The 17851-nt window shown below is 48.7% G+C and overlaps 1 protein-coding gene across 2 annotated transcripts in view; it reads right to left on the bottom strand.

Moving 5' to 3' along the window:
- Window positions 1–1612: 1612 nt before the first annotated feature.
- LOC147465761 (uncharacterized) overlaps window positions 1613–17851 on the bottom strand; it is a 68608-nt gene continuing 52369 nt past the window's right edge. For both annotated transcript variants that reach the window (XM_086521625.1, XM_086521628.1), the window contains 2 exons: window positions 2721–2797; window positions 1613–2085 (listed from right to left, as the gene is read on the bottom strand). In XM_086521625.1, the coding sequence (XP_086377751.1) occupies window positions 1944–2085; window positions 2721–2797 (219 nt within the window). In that variant the 3' untranslated portion in view covers window positions 1613–1943. The remainder of the gene's footprint in view (window positions 2086–2720; window positions 2798–17851) is intronic.

A 17851-nucleotide genomic window follows, 5' to 3' on the forward strand; every position in this document is an offset into this window, starting at 1 on the left:
GGCCATGGGAAAATTCATGTTACCCTGCCTTGGCTCAGCCAAATGGAGCCATTAGTACAGAGACTTTCCAAAACTTACAAATGAGCTTGGAGCACACCCCAAAATCCACCTAAACCACACATCAATGATTTTCATTTACCTATGTAAATATAATGGTGCCAAGAAACATGTATTAGCAAGCGGGTTTCATGAATCACACTACACACACCTAAATTAACATCTGAACTACTCATGCATTGTCTACTTTGACCTTGCTAAGATATAATGGCATTCCATACCACATACTATAATCTGAAAAAAAAAAGGGGTGTGAGGAATTAGGAATATTATGAAGTGAAACCATAAATCATAAACATCAATGACTTCTCAATCTAGCATATCACCTACACATAGCAATGCATGCATTTTCTACACTACTAACATAATTACTCCTTTCCACAAGCCCATAGTCAAAACATAGAAGACAATATTAGGCATTAAAAACTTGCACGCACATCTCTCGCCTACTCTACACAGACCTAAATGCTCCAAGAAAAGTGAACGAGGCATGCATAGCAAGCAATATAGCAGGATCTTAACACATTATACGAACAAAAATCACACTCTAGTACTAAAATATGAGAGCATTGGAAAGAAAAGTATATCCTTAAATTGACTAAACCAGTCACAAGCGCATGAGAAAGCTCCAGGACTGCACATGTAGGCAACATACTTGCAGGAGAGCATAGAATGGTCCATCATACAGTATGCTTATATCTTTACAAAGCTCCTATGCATAAACTTTTTGATTGAAAATGTTTGGACACCCCATATCTCCATTGCTCTAATCCGGAGTACAACAAACCCACTCTCAAACCAAATAAGTGCATGCCTTAACTTCATTGACAAAACAGCTAGTCTCTTTGATAGAGTCCATTCAGCTCTGGCATCTCCCATCAATAAGTTTATTATAAAAAGTAATAGAGATGTTTAGCCTCAGCTGTTGTCCTAAAGTGCCCGGCTTGATAAGCTACATGCACATACCTAATTCCTTGTTTGCTTGAAGAGTTGGAGATTCAAGAGAGAACAAACTTTGGCACCTTCTGGTGTAAAAACCAGTGACTTTTCTAAAGAGTTCAAACGAATTGAAAAGTCTACAACTATGTCCTTTTCTTGCAGTAGATCGTTACAAGGTCTTTGGTGAGCACTACTTTCATCTTAACGGATCATCTGTCCATGTGATCCACAGCATTAGTGTACTTCCTTCAATTGTAAAGAGAGGACAAACAGAACCACTTTTGCTCTTCCATTAACATAAATCTCTCTCCCTTTCTCATAATACAACGAAAATAGACAGCTTCCCTTTGTAAGAAAACACCTTCATTACTGCTGCTAGTTATGCTTTGCTTACAACTTCTTGGTATTGAAACGGGACATGGAAAAAGACTTTCCTAGGTAACACAAGCATCAAGACCAACGCAACTAGCTGCGGCGCCACGGGGGGAAGCAGGTCTAGCTAGGCAGCTTTCCCTAGAGGTTCCAACCATAATATGCTAAACAAGGAGTAGGTCTGTACAATTTCACAAAATAAAAGAACCTTACAAAACACCTAAAATGCAAATATGAAGGGTAATGGTCAAAATGAAGAGACTTTTGAATTTTCTTCATCTTTCGCTTAGTCGTTTTTTCTCCTTAAGAGTTTTTCCTTGGGAGTAAAGGAATCAGAATATTGTGGAAGTAGAGAGTCCATGCACAAACTGCATGTGACATCCAGTCTTATTTTACAATGCATTGAGCATGAGGGGGAGTGTTAAGGTATCTAGATCAACACATGGCACGCCTGGATGGCTGCTTGCCCACATTGCTCAATAAAATGCTTCTATCTGCTTTACTTGCTGTTTGTACAACATGAAAGCTTTCCACATCATCAAAGAGAAAATCAACTCCATATGAAAACAAGAATGTCAATTGCCAAAAAGACCCCAATCATTAATTTTGAAGGTTGCAAGCACAAGGTGGAAAATCTCGCTGGCAGGCATAACTCCAGCGGCTTCAGCAGAAACTGCAACTCCTGCACCAACCACTTTTGCACTCTCACTCTCTTCACTGTTTCAGGATGATGTTTTGTTAGTCAATCATTCACGTTCTAAAGTGAATGCAGTTTTGCTTTTATCAGAGAGAGAGAGAGAGAGAGAGAGAGAGAGAGAGAGAGAGAGAGAGAGATGGCCCATAAGCATGCGAGTACAAAGTGATTACAAAGAGTGGCAATTGTTGCAGCTAACACTGCATGCATTGTCATCTAAGGGAAGCCATCGAGGATGAAACATAGAGCTGATCCTAAGGAGTCTCATGCGTAAAAGTGGAGACAGAGAGAGAGAGAGAGAGAGAGAGAGAGAGAGAGAGAAGGGGAGGGGGGGGGGGGGGGGGGGGGGTGGGGGGAGAGAGAGAGAGAGAGAGAGAGGGGAGGGGGGGGGGGGGGGGGGGGGGGGGGGGGGGGGGGGGGGTTGGGTTGTTTGGGGATTTCCATTAGCATGCAGGCACAAAGTGATTATAAAGCCATAAAAATGTTTCATCGGCAATTGTTGCAGTTAGCATCGCGTGCATTGCCATCTAAGGGAACCCATCGAGGATGAACATAGAGCTGATCCTAAGGAATCGCATACATAAAAGCTAACATACTATTTCGCTTGATATCCATACACCTGCTATTCAAAAAAAGCACCATAAAAGCAATAATTTACCTTATCAGTAAAGGCTCGTTAACTGTTACAAGAATATCTGTGTTGACATTGGGCAACCGTATGTTTGCAAGATAAACCTGCAAAGTTTTACAATAACAGTCAAATAATCATGACCTTCATGCACTTACAAACTTTGTCCAATAGTGAGTTTGACAGCTTAGGCACCAATGAGCTCAGAAAATTGATGCAATAATAGAGGCCAGCCTCTTTATTAACAAAGGTGATTCTCGCTGTGCCCCCGTCTTCTGCTATGCACTTCGACATACTGCAGGCCACCTAACAAACTATAGCAGTGAGGATAGAAGAGTCGAGCGTATTTCTCATGAGACTGCCCACTGCCACCTACAGGAGATCCGAGCGCATGAGTGACCGTGGGCTGAGATGGGGCCTTGCCTAGCCAGAGAGTTCATGGTAGCGAGAGTCTCAGCTGAACCGGGAGTTTTTTGAGCTTAAGAAGCGGTGTCAGAATCATATATTTCAATGCCATGCTTCACAGTCGAATCAAGTGGATGATTGGATCACTGGTGTGCTGTTTGAGATCACAGGACCTAGGGACCCTCCCTCAGAGATAAGACATCTACGACGTTAGAATGATTCACTGGAGATTACAGAGATTGCGACAACATTTGACAGTGCTCTTCTATTGGCAGAGAAGTTTTCAGAGAAGCAGGAGCCCTATCGGACACAGGTACAGATGCATGCGAGACAGGGTGTTGTTGGAATTAGGGTTGCAGGGAAACACAGCTTGGAGAAGACGAATGAATCTCAAGGCACACAACAAAGAGTGTATTACTTAGTGTGCAATGGAAAGATAAGATAGCCCTAGAGTGATGGGCATATATACAATGCACAGGGGGAAAAACCTCCTAGTGAGGGAAAAAATGCCCCAGCAGTCTTAAGTGTGTTCACACACATCACTACCACATGTATATGGTAACAAATCCCCCCTGGGAGTGATGCGGTGAATGAGAGCTGGCACATAGAGTAAAGCAAAGTGCCATGCCCTATCCACAAAGGGGAGTAAGCCCAAAGATTTGCGAAAAGCTTCAAAATTCTCACAAGACAATGCCTTTGTGAAAAGATCCGCAAGGTTGTCCTGTGTTGGCACATAAGCCAAGCTGATCCCTCCTGCTGAGAGCCTCTCCCTGACAGTGGTAATGCACCTCAATATGCTTTGTGTGAGCATGAAAAACTCGGTTCCTAACTGCCAATGCGCTCTGACTATCAATGAAGATAGTGTTGGCAGTGTCCTATCCAACACCCAAATCAGCCATAAGGCGTCTGAGCCATACACACTCAGCCGTAGTTGTGAAGACTGCCATGTACTCGGCCTCACAACTCGAAGTGGCCACAATAGGTTGCTCCTTGCTCAACCATGATATGCATGAACTGATGAGCATGAAACAAAAACCAGTCGTGGACACTCGCGTGTCAAAACAACCAGCCCAATCTAAAGCATGGAAATCTGGCGGCAATGATTCCCTCTTGGGATAAAACAAGCCACGATGTAAAGTGCCACTCAAGTAGCGTAAAATCCTCTTGACAACATGCCAATGCTTAGACCTTGGGCTATGCATAAATCTACTAACCTGTGAGACTACAAACTGAATATCCGGCCTTGTGTTGCATACATAAATAAGGTAGCCAACAACAGTTTGGTAAATAGTGACATCGGTAGCATCACCAGCTCATGAAGACTCAATTTCAAACCTGTTTTCATGGGATTGGCAATAGGTTTGCAATCCTGAAGTCCAAACTTACATAGCAATGTCTCTATGTAACTTGTCTGACACAAGGCAATACCACCATCACACTGCTTAAACTGTACACCCAAGTAATGATGCAACAGCCCCAAATCTTTCATCTTGAAAGTAGCATTCAAATCAGCCTTAAATTCAACAATAAGTCTCTCATTTGGTCCAATGATCAACAAATCATCCACATAGAGAACGACAATGAGAACTACATCACCCTCACGCTTTACATACAATGTGCTTTCTGTTGGACTGTTACGAAAGCCTCGTTTGACCAAATGAGTATCAGCTTTCTCATACCAAGCACGAGGAACTTGCTTCAATCCATACAAAGCTTTCTTACATTTGCACACTTTATCCTCTTGTCCTTTCTTGACAAAACCGCGAGGCTGCGTTACATAAACTTCCTCAAATATGTCACCATTCAAGAAAGCAGTAACAATGTCTGATTGATGTACATCCCAACCAAAATGAGCTGCCAATGCACATAGAAAACGCACAGTGGTCATACGACAAGTGGGAGCAAAAGTCTCTTCATAATCTATGCCTTTTTGCTATGCATAACCCTTTGCAACAAGTCGAGCTTTATAGCGATCAATCTCACCATCCGGCTTGCATTTCAACTTGTAAACCCACTTCGTACCAATGGCCTTTTTTCCATGAGACAAATTACATAAAGTCCATGTGTCATTTTCTATAATTGCATCATATTCAAAGTGCATGGCAGCCATCCAATTTTCTGAATTTTGTGCTTCATGAAAAGAGAGAGGTTCCTCAACATCACATAAGCTACACACACCCAAAGCATAGCAATCTGATGCATAAGATGCATGGCGAGGAAAAAAGCTTCCAAGCTCGCACCTTGGAAACGCTCGCCGTTGTTGCTATCGCGCATGCCATCGCTCCCCTCCCCCCCTGCCTCCCCTCGCGTTGCCCTATCCCTGCCAGCCCGCCTCATCCCCCCCCCCCTCCCCCTCTCGTGATGCCCTCGGCTGCCCGCCCGCCCGTCCCCTCCCCCCCCCCCCCCCCCCCTTTCTCCTTGTGCTGCTCGTAGCCTGTCGCCAATCCCTGACTCCCTCCTCGGTACTTGCTTCCTAGTGGCATCGACTCGCCCTGCCACTTCACCTCGCTCTCATCGACGCCTTTGACTCCACTTCGTTCGCCTTTGCAGCAGCAGATACAGATGGAAGATTATAGCTCCGCCACAGAGGGACTTCATTGAAGCCCCCTCGCCCGACCCGCAGAACCCACCATCCAACTTGCCCTTTCGCCGACAGAGCAAGCGAGCTTAGAGACAGAGGTGGCGCGCCTTCAGGCCACCTCTGTTATCTGCAAGATTCTCAGCACAAGACACAGCAAAGGGTGAGGCATGATCTCCTCCAGGCCCGCCTTCTCGTAAGGGTGGGCAAGATCCTCGATGTTCAACTTCTCCAACGTGGCTACTACTAGATAGAGTTTGAGACTCCCGAGATGGCGTCCAAGGTCATTGCGATGAGCCCCCTGGCCATCCGAGCAGTTCGAGCTCATTTTCGACAGTGGCACCACGATTTCGACCTACCTATCGATGTTCTTGTCGAGGAGGCAGACCTTCCCATTTCGGTATGTTTCCCTAGCTTGAGGAGACAGTACCTTCCGCTCCTACCCAAGATTGGCTCAGAGATTGGGACTGTCTTGGAGACACCTCGAACGGCAGCCTTTGTAGCTGCCAAGGCAGCTAGCATTCCCACAGTACGTGTTCTGGTTCGGGACACCCACACCCTCCCGAAGGTCATTCTACTACCTCGGGTGAGTGGTGGTTGGTTCCGCTAGAGCATGGAGTATTCAGGCATTCCGAATCATTGTTTCATTTGTCGACAGATGGGCCATCTACCGAAGGCCTATCCACGGAGGAGGCCCCAACCTTCACCTCAGGCTCAGCCCCAGCCTCCTAGAGCTGGCCAGCAGTAACAGACAACCACAAGGCACTCAGGAAGACTCACCCTCCAAGCTTGGGGCTTAGGCAGCGAAGGGTTGACAGTAGGTTCGTGCTCGACGTCGACAGGGGCCACAACGTCAGCCTGGCCCTCTGGGTGGTCGCCACCCCCCCCCCCCCCCCCCCCCCCCCCCCCCCCCCAACCCCCCCCCCCCCCCCCCCCCCCCCCCCCCCCCCCCCCCCCCCCCCCCCCCCCCCCCCCCCCCCCCCCCCCCCCCCCCCCCCCCCCCCCCCCCCCCCCCCCCCCCCCCCCCCCCCCCCCCCCCCCCCCCCCCCCCCCCCCCCTGCTTCCTCATCTTCCCCCGCTTCTACCTCGTAGCCGACCCATGGGGTAGGACCTTCCTCGGCTGCTAGGAGATCTCTTAGTAGTGCTTTTGCCACGAGTCGCTTGACAAGAGAGGGACAGCCTTTCTTGCCAACCCCCCTTCTGATGCAGACGTTGAAAAGGGGGAAATGGGAAAACACCCAACACACAATCTGACTGCCTCTCTATAGCCCAATGATTCCACAGCACCCCTATCCTGTCACGTGCACATCTAACCCTGTGTGTACGTGGACAAGCTACTTCATGACTAGGGTTCAGTTCAGTTCAGATAGCCTAGCTTAGGAAGTGTTCTGGCACTTTTGTGAATCTGTTCGCAGACCGTGCATGTCCAGGCACTTAGAGTAGATGCATATCCTCTGGTTGCACACAACATGATCATCAACAATACCATCAGATTCCATCAGAAGCATTTTACAGTGCAGAAACTGGGTAGGGCAATTTTGACAAGCAAGTATATAAGAAAAGCTAGCGCTAGCACTTTCTGGCAGAAGAGGCAGCAAAGACCCAACGTCTGACAGGCATCTTCTCAGCAAGACCCCAACAAGATCACCTAGCGTTTTTACAGCAGACATCCCTAGCGTTTTTTGCAGCAACAGAGTTAGCGTTTTCATCAAGATCAGCCCCAGTGTTTTGCAATTGTAGATCAGCCGGCGGTAGCAGATTCGCAGCAGACATCCCTAGCGTTTTTGCATCAAGCAGCAGATCGGCCCAGCATTTGTGCAATTGCAGATACCATCTGCGTTTTGCAGATTCCCGACGACAGAAGTCCCCTTCGCATCAGCGTTTTGCATTTTTAGCAGAAAGACACCGCAGAATAGCCCCCGAACCTCGCAGATCTCACCTTCCCGCAGCAATTCCTCGCCGCGCGGTCAAATCAGCCAAAGTTTGCAGATTCAGCCTGCTATTCGCAAATTTCAGCATCTGCGTTTTTAGCGGATCGTCGTCGCGTCGTCGTCATCAGCGTCGTCGCCAACATAGAGTCATAATTCAGTAGATACAAGATTTGCAGATTTCAGCCATTAGCGTTTTCAGGTTTCAGCCCGTCTCGTCGCCGTCCTCATCATCGTCGACATTGTCGGCAAGTCCATTGAATTGTAGAGATTTGTGCAATCAATAGTAGACTGCTCTCGCCATAGAAAGTGGGGCCTTCGGAGGAGGGTTTGACAACATTCTCGTGCCATATTCTTCTCTCTATCTCTCAGTCTCAATACTTTCATGCACACTGTTTGCCCACTTTGTTTGTGATCATTTGCACTCTCTCACTATAAGAGCGGAAGGCTCTCCCTTCCGTAAGTAATAGAAACCCTTGAGCACAGTTCGGAGCACTCATCTTGAGCAAAGTTCAACATTCACTTCCGCTACACCTTACATTGGTATCAGAGCTTTGGCAGTGTTTTGTATCACTCAAGGAAATTTTTTGCTTGTTGCGGTCGCACGTAACCCAAGTCCACTGGGGCGTGTCGATTCCTAATCGTGTTTTTGAAGAGTGACAGGAAACCCAAGAAAGAAGGGCTTGTCCAACCTCCCCTTGTTTCTCTTTTCACTCATTGAGAGCGGACCGTGCACTTAGCGGCCGGCCAATCAACGTGGGGTAGGAAAAAGCAACCTTGGTGTGAGCGCAAGGCCGCCAAGGGGTGCGCCCGCGGGAAAGAGAAGAGCTCGGGTAAGAGAAGATCCTTCTCTAACACAGATTACAAGCTAAAGAAAGAACCTCAAGTCCCCCAAGAACCACAAGAACCCCAGTTCCTCGGGAACTTCAGAACCCAAGGTCTCAGTGTATGGTCATCACCCGAAGCGGAATGGATACTTTGCATGAAAGTGATGAGCGTGAAGGAGGTGAAGAAGAATTTTTCCCACCAGGAGGTTTTTCCGACCCTCCCACGGTTTGCACCAAATCCGATGGAGGCTTTGGCCAAGGCGATGATAGACATGATGATACAACAAGAAGCACAACGTGCCCCCTTGGAGCGCAAGCGCCAAGAAAGACGGGCATCCTTGGATCACGAGCGTGAACAAGCGCGCTTGGCGGCCGAGGAACAAAAAGAAAGAAAAGCAGAAAGAAAGGCCGACTTGGAGCGTGAGCGCGAGCAAGCACGCTTGGCGGCCGAGAAGCAAAGGGCAGCCTTGGAGTTAGAGCATGAGGCGCAAAGAGACGAACGCATGCAAGAGTTGATCCTACAGGTCCTTACCTCGGAACCCGAGCCGGTCAAAGATGTTGGTGGTTCATCAAGCGGCGCAAGCCGAGATTCGGACTCCAACAACCCCGTCACCGAGAAGTTGACATTCAATAAGTATGACAGTAAGATGGATGCCAATGTTATTCATTCTTGGTTGCATCAATTTAATTCTTATTTTGCAACAACTAAGAAGACAGGAAATAGCAAAGTTTTGACGGCAGCCATGTATCTTGCCGGAGATGCCATCAATTGGTATCAAGCATGGCAAGAGGAGCAATTGGCCGACACCTAGAGGAAGCCGAGGTCGGCGTGTCCCTGTCTTTCAGTTGGGCCGACTTCCAAGACAAGCTCAAGGCGCGGTTCTTGCCACCTCAGTACCTAGCGCGATTAAAAGAAGATTGGCACAATCTTAAGGAGAATGGTACTCCAGTCATGTCTTTTTCTAACCGTGTTTTGTAGCTTGGCACCCAATTACGCAAATCGGATGCGAAGCGCAAAGAGGCTTTTATGTTCGGGTTGGACGACTAAATCAGGTTTGATGTCAAAGTCCTCGACCTCGTAGATCTCAAGGCCATTGCTCTCGCACAGGAGATGAAGCACGACAAGGGAAAGCCTAAGGAGGACAAGACTTCGCAAAGTACCTCTTAGACTTCTCAGAACCCTCAGAACGGTAAGAACGGTAACTCTTCTAACCAATCTTCCTCTAGTCTCTCAGGAAAAAACTCTCCAAATGAACCCAAGAGTAAAGCAAACACAATTGCTAAACCTAAGCTCACTCCATATGAAAAGGCAGAACAAGGAATTTTAGGAGGATACATCACATCGGAAGAACAAAGCAATTATTCTAAGGAAGGTCGATGTTATCATTGTCACATCAAGGGTCACATAAAAAGAACATGTCCTAAGCTTGAATCTAATGAATCTAAAGAACACACAGAACCCACGTCCTCTATCAATGCAATAAATGAAAACACGAGTGTGACTCAAGTTTCTCACGATCCTCCCATTGATGAGTCTCTCAATAAGTGTTATGGTCATGTGAAGGGTCAACATTTTGTCATATTGTTTGACCCAGGCAGTATGCATGATGTGATTAGTGACTCTCTTGTCGAAAGAGCCCGCTTGGAGGTTAGCAAGACATCTCCTTTCGCGGTGTCGAGCTTCGTTTCCGGTATGGACTCTCTCATCACGCAAGAGTGCCTTGATGTTTTGTTCACTATTCAACAAGCGTCCTTCCGCAAAAAATTTGTAGTCTCTCCTCTCTCAGGATGTGATATGCTTTTAGGCATTCGATGGTTTCGTAAGCATAACCCTCTCATTGATTGGGCAGCTAATACTTTCACTTTCAATGCCAAAAGTGACTCTCCCATTGTCATTCGTGGGGAGCAAGTTGTTCATTCTTCATCTCTCATTTCTAATGTGCAGGCGAAGACTGAAAAGAATCAGGAGAAGGAGACTCTCTCACTCTTGTCTTCTTCAAAGCACGACACACATGATTTGCATGATAAAGATGTGATTATTCACGAGCATGATGATTTGCATGATCAAGATGTGATTATTCACGAGCATGATGATTTGCAAGATAAAGATGTGATTGTTCACAAGGATGATGGTTTAGTTGATACTTTGTCTAGTGAAGCTAACCTCATTACAGATTCGATCAATCACGGAGAACCGATCTTGGCTCTCGAGTCGAGGTCCAAAGAACCCCCACAGGAAGTATTATGTGTTCATATGATTAATCAGCACGCATTGTTCGAGTGTTTCATTCATGATGGTTTCCTGTATTTTAGTCACCGTCTTTATGTGTTCCCTTTCCATAGGCAAGCCATATTGTAAGATGAACACGATTCACTCATGAATGAGCACGGATATGCGGATTACTCATGAAAAGATGAAATGTTTGCACCCAGAGGGCTACAACAACCATGGTGGGAGACTCTCCCAATGAAAAAACCAGTATATGTACAATGGGGCTAAATCAAGAAATGGGGGGAGGGAAGAGCCACACAGGTGGTCGGTAATGCCGTCGGAGTACACCCTGGACTATGGTGTAAAAAGGCCCAGGACGCCAGAGTCGAAGGAAAGCCTTGCGGCGCTCCCGCATGCGGTCGAAGCTGCCCTGTAGTCCCTCAAGCTGTCCTCTGAGAGCATGGATCAGCTCTAGCCAAAAATCACGAACAGTCTCTGCTAGTGGCACAGGGCGAGCCTCAAAATGCGGAAGCAACGGGCCCGCCAGATGAACCAGAGTGTCAAGCCACTAATGAGCTCCCAACACTCCTCTCTCTCACTGCACCACTCCTGTGGAGTAAGCTCTGTAGCAGGCTGGAGTGTAGGTCGCCCCTCCTGCATCACTATCATCCTACTGGTGGAAGATAGCTCAAACTAAAGTGCCGGGCCCGTGAGGGTGGACCAAGCCGCTGCCCCCCAAGTGTATTGTCGAACCGTGGAGAGAGCAGGCATCGACCGAAGAACTCATAGCCACACCTGCTGGGCCGAGGGACAGTCCCATAGACACTGACGCTGACTCTCCACCAAATGGTCACATGCGACCGAGAGACCACTATGCACTAGCCAGCTCCCTACTGCTGTCGCTCTGTGTGCGACCAGCCACTAAAAGAAGGTGACTCGCCTCGACTGTCTGGAGTCCCACAGCCTCTCCCAAAAGGCTGCCAAGAACTCAACTGTGAGACCCTCCTCCTGCCAATGAGGTGCTGCAGCGGGGTGGGCCTCTCTCTGTGCTGCTAGTATATGACGTCCCAGTCGAACAGTGTACTGAAAGAAAGGGACTCCTAGGTGGTCTGCAAAAGAGAAGGGGTCCCTCCATAGCCACTCACCAAGATCCCACTGTACTCGTGCCAGTGGACAACACTCCCAAGCCCACAGCCTCCAGTGTCCAGTCTCGAGCTGCTGGGTCAGGGTCTATGACACAAGTCCTCCCACAGATGCCCACTACTCGAATCCTCTGAAAACAGCACTCTGCTACCTGCGGGGCCTCTACTGCAACTCGTTGTAGGCGTCCCCCACCCTGAAGCTTGAAGAACAGGGCTGGGACAGTCTCTGAGCAGGCCCTGATTGAGATGAGAACCTCCAGTCGTGTGAAGGCTCCCATCCACCGGGGCGCTACTGGCTCGAGAGGTGTGAGCCACTCAGATGGAACTGACTCTAAGATGTCCTGACACATGCTCTGCACCCCTCTCATGCCCTGTAGCTAGAGCCCCTGCACCTCCTCTAACAAACCTGTGAACTCTAGCCAGTCACCTAAAGAACGCGCTGGACTTGCTGGCATGGGGACCCAGGAAACATGAGGCCGACTACCAACCAAGTGGCCTCTCTGAGTGCTAACCATGGGGTTCCAGATGAGGGGCTGCCGTAGGCGCTCCTCCATGCACGTAGGTTGTCTCTGCTCCAAGCCACGCCGTAAGAGCTCCCAAGATCGAAGCAAACTCACAGCAAAGCGGTCCTCCAGTCTCCTGCTCAAACCAACTCTGCGCATCTCTGTAAAGATCCATCTGGTCGAAGGTTACCAAGGGCCTCCTGACTGAGGCACCCTAGCACGAAGCCCCTGTAGCAAGAACTCCTTCCAGGGCTCCTCACCTGGAAGAAGTCCTCTGACGATGAACTTCCCAAGAAGGGCTTTGCTCTGCTGTGCTGGATCAATGATCCCAAGCCCTCCATGTGTACAAGGAAGAGTGATGACCTGCCAAGCCACCTTGGCTCGGGCTATCTAAGTGTCACGTCCTGACCAAAGGAAGTTCCTGATCAGCCTCTCTACCTGGCTGATACAAGAACTCGAGAAGATCCAGCAGAAAGTGATGTACCACATAGTCACCAACAACACCTGGTTGGCAACTACTACTCTGCCAGCCAAAGAAAGTCGTTTTGAGCTCCAATGTAACAACTTTCTCCTAATAGACAGGACAAGGGGAGCAATCTGCTGCTCGGGAGACAAGTCCAAACCAACTTGAGAGCCCAAGTAACGAACTGCAATCCCTGGGGGAATTCACCTGAAACCCTCTCCTGGCATCCAATTTGGCACAGGAGCACTACCAACCGAGAAAGCCACTGTCTTTCTCCAATTGATCAGTGCACCCGATGCACAACAGAAGGTCTCCAGAGCCTGCTCACATCTGTGAAGGTTGGCCTCCTGGCCATCTAAGTACAAGGCTGAGTCGTCGGCAAACCCAGCGTCCAGTAGCTCATCTCCCCGAATAGGGAATGCTAAGCCCCGTAGACCAACCTGCTGCGACACCAAAAACCTGCTCATCACCTCCGCATAGAACAGAAAGAGGAAGGGGGCAAGACGACAGCCCTATCTGACCGAGCGAGTAAGCATGAAGCGATCACCTCTATCTCCTGCCAAAAGTACCTGACTATGAGCCTATCTGTACAAGGCTGACACCCCTCTGATCCAAGCATCTGAGAAGCCCATCCTGCGTAGAGTGCCCTCTAGAAAGTCCCAGTCAACTCTGTCGTATGCCTTCTCAAAATCAAGAAGAAGAATCATGAGGTCCTCACCACGGAGCCGTGCCATGGCAGAAGCCTCCCAAAAAGTAAAGATGTTGTCAAGGATACTGCGTTCCTTGAAAAACCTGTCTGGGTCCCATGTATAAGGATCTCTAGAAGTGGCTGAATCCTCGAACTCAGAGCCTTGGCAAGAATTTTGTAGGCTGAGTTGAGGATGGTGATGGGGCGCCACTGTCGAATCTCATCCAAGGAGCCACCCTCCTTGGGAATGAGGTAGATCAGGCCCTCACTCATGCTGTCAGGCATCACTCCTGTGTGCAAAATGTATTGAAAAGCACTACAGATATCTGGACCAAGCAGGTCCCAGTACTCCAAGAAAAAACTGGGAGTCAACTCATCCTCACCTGGACAGCTACCACGGGGGAGGGCCCTAAGAGCTGTGTGCAGCTCCTCAAGCTGAAGTGGCAGCTCTAACCTCTGACGCATCTCCTCAGTCACAAGACAAGGCATCTGTGCACAAACCTACTCCCTACATGCATCCTAACGCTCTGACTGGGGCTCTGCAGGCAGTAACTCACGGTAAAAGTCAGTAGCAACTACACGCATATCATCGGGCTCAAAAGCAACTGACTCGTTGGGCCTCCTCAATTGACTAACCTTGGCATGTGAGTGCCGAGGTCCCACTGCCTCAAAGAAAGCACCAGTCACTCTGTCGCCCACCTGGGTCCACTGAGATGCCTGCCGGTGCAAAACAAACTCATGTCGCCTCTCCTCTATACTAGCAAGCTCCTGTCGAGCCTGCTGTAACTGCTCCTCCAACCAAGGACTGTCAGGATGCTGCTCCTGCATCCTCTGTAACGAAGCAATGCCCCGTCTGAGACGCTGCTCCGCCTCTCTCGCTGCAGCCTGGCGAGCCAGAGACTCCTGGAGAAAAAAATGGCTAATCTCAGATTCTAGCTAGGCCTAAGGACACTCTGTCAGCAGGAGAATCCTGCCTGTCCATGCCCTCTGTCCAGAGAGACTTTTCCCTCTCTCTGAGTGTTGAGTCCAACAAGACCCTCTCTGAGATGCGAAGCATCGTGCTTCCACTCCTCTGCCTGTCTGCCACTGTGAGGATCACTGGTGCATGGTCCGAGAAGAAGGTCCCTGCCAGGATGACCACTAATCCTCCCAAGTCACTGAAGTGGTCACTAGTGTAGAAGCGATCTATCCGCGATAGATTCACTCCTCCCACTCTGCGGTTCGATCGAGAGAAGGCAAGACTGTCTCATAAAACCAGAGTGCTACCACGCATCCGAGACCCTCAGTGTCATACAAAACCTCTCCCAAGCTGCCAACTCAACTCCATGCACAGTAGCATGGCTACCACCAATCCTGTCAGAAGGGTCCTCCAACATGTTGAAGTCCCCTTCTATGCACCAATGTTCTACCTGCGACAGAGACTCAACAATCTCTGACCAAAACTTTGCACGAGCACTCGCCACATTGGGCGCATAGATGTTCAGGAAACCGACTAGGCTACCCTGAACCTGCATAATAATCCACTGCGCCCTGCCTGGCACAATAATCCCTCTACCCACAATGGCCTGCTGCAATGAGTCCGCAATAGTCATACATACCCCACCCAGGATGCCTCCAAGTCCAAAAGCAGCTGACCAAAAAGTATCATATCGTCCACGCAAAAGCTGACCACAACGTCTAATGCGGCTCTCACACAGATGGTGCTCCTGAAGCATAAGGAGATTAATCTCTCCTCCCACAAGGCAAGGCTGAAGCTCCTGACGCAGTCGGCCCCGCTGACACTGAAACTGGGGCCCACCTAGTCCCTGCACGTTCCATGAGACGATCCTCATGGAGAGGGAGAGAGAACAGGTGTTGCAGCAGCTAGACGGGCTATCTCCGAGGCTAGCTTGGATGGAAAGTAATCCGCATCCAAGCGTCCTCTAGAAGGCCGTGACTGCAACGAGTGCCTGGCCCAAGCCCAAGCAAAGCGAGCCGTACGTAAAGCAACCTCCTCTGTCCAGGAGTCCTCATGAATGTATACATAGCATGGCAAGCACTGTGTATCAGCAAAGAAGTAAACCACAATATGCCTACATCCTGCTGTGTCTGGAGGTGTCACTGCAAACTTGGCCAATGGCCACAACGTCTGAAGCTGTCTGTAACTCCTAGTTCTCCCATGTGGCGGGAGAACTCTACGACCTTAGTGTGCAACCATCCCAACACTGAGTCGAGAGTCCACTCTGTTTGGACCCTGCCGCAAAGGGGGAAGGAGAAACCAACTGCTGAGTCCAAGGCCTCTGTCCCCCTAGCGGCAAGGAACAGAACATGGACCCTGAAGCAGGCTGCCTCATGGTCTGCTGAGGGGTCACCGAGAAAACGAGTGAATCCGTAGTCGAAGAAGTCCCATCGGCGCCGGATGTCAATGCTCGTCAAACCTCGAGAGATAGCTGCAAGGGAAGATGTCTTCACCTACAGAGGGGGCCGTAAGAAAGGCTGACCCTCTCTCGCTAGGCGACTCATGGCAAAGGCGTTGCCAAGAGATCTCCTAGCCGCCGAAGAAGGCCCTGCCCCCTGGGTCGACTGTGGAACTGGAGCAGGAGGGGGGGGAGGAGCTGGGGGAAGCGGTGGAGAGGAGGGGCGGGAGGGGGGGACAGAGGCAGAGGGGCGGGGGGAAGAGGCGGCGGGAGCAGGAGGCGAGGGGGAGGATGAGGAAGAGGGGGGGGGAACTCTGGGAGGGACAGGGCTGTCGAGGGTGAAGCTGGGGTGGGGGCTGGAGCAGGGCCTCCTCCTGCTCAAGAGGACCAAAACGGTTCCCCGTGGGAACCCACTGCTACTGAGTAGGCGCCTGAGGACCACTCTGAGTGCCAAGCTGACATTGTGGCCCCTGTCGTCATCTACCACGGGCCTGCTGCCATCCCTCCTCCGCTGGAGCCCTAGGCTCAGAGGGTGGCTCTGCATGTGTGCGTTGTGTCTCTGTCTGTGGCTGCTGGCCAGCCCTTGCAGGCTGGGATGACAGATGCTTCAGATCGTGCTTCTGGTGGCATATTAATGCAAAATGACAGGTTATTGCATTCGATAGCAAGAAGTTTACTGCTATACAGATCCGTTATCCAATCTATGACAAAGAGTTTATAGCCATTGTCCATGCATATCGTACATGGAAACATTACCTTTTGGGAGCTGACTCTGTTGTCAAGACGGATCATCAATCATTACAATATATTTTTACACAACCAGTAATGAATCCTCGACAAGGACGTTGGGTGGAATTTTTGGCAAATTTCCACATGGTCATTGAATACATGCCATGACTTCAAAATTCGGTAGCAGATGCACTTAGTAGAATGCCTCAAGCTACGAATATGGCGATATCTACAGTTACATTCGATATTCCTTATTGTTTAAAGAATGAACACTTGATTGATCGAGATTTTGCTGAAGTTTTTCGAGTGCTTCGAACAAACACTCTTACACAGGTAGAAATGAACTTGGTTGCAGCATATACAATAGAAGATGATCTGTTGTATTATGAGGACAGAATTTGCGTACCACATATTCGCGTTTACGAAAGATGATTACTCAAGAACATCATGAAGTACCTTATGTTGCTCATGCCGGCATCAACAGAACGTACAAACTATTGACAGCTGTTTATTACTGGCCTCAAATGAAGCAAGACGTGGTGAACTTTGTCAAAGCTTGTCACTCTTGCCAAACTATGAAGGCGTCACGACAATTACCAGAAGGATTGTTATAGCCTTTACCAATTCCAAATGAACGATGGGAAAGCATCAGCATGGACTTCATTACAACGTTGCCCAAAATCTTCAAAAGACAATAATCAGGTATTGGTGATAGTGGATCGATTTTCCAAAATGGCACATTTCATACCTTGCAGAATTACTGCTTCAGCACTAGATATTGCTCCATGGTTTACCAAAATCAATCATTTCAGATTGAGATCCAGAGTTTACAGGACATTTTTGGACCTCCTTATTCAAATCGTTGGGAACGAATCTTTTATTCAGTTCAGCTTATCATCCACAGATTGATGGGCAAACTGAACAAGTGAATCAAATATTGGAGGAAATGTTACGACATTATATACAGACTCGGCTTAATTCTTGGGAAGAATATTTGGCATTGGTGGAGTTTGCTTACAATAACTCCTTTCACTCAACTATTGGCAAGACTCCCTTCCAAGCAACTTTCGACATACACCATTGATTCCTACAAATTTTGCGATACAACATAAGGTTGCTTTGGCAAATCGATTGGTAAATGAGATGCAATAATCAATTCTTATTCAAATAAAGGACAAGTTGGCACATGTTCGACAGACTTATCAAAAGCAAGCAAATAAACATCGTCGCCATACAGAGTTTCAAGAAGGTGACTTGGTGATACTATATGTTGCTTCGCATCGATATAAG

Source organism: Adiantum capillus-veneris, chromosome 1 (genome assembly GCF_014529385.1).
Source record: "Adiantum capillus-veneris isolate H3 chromosome 1, ASM1452938v2, whole genome shotgun sequence".
NCBI classification, from domain to species: Eukaryota; Viridiplantae; Streptophyta; class Polypodiopsida; order Polypodiales; family Pteridaceae; genus Adiantum; species Adiantum capillus-veneris.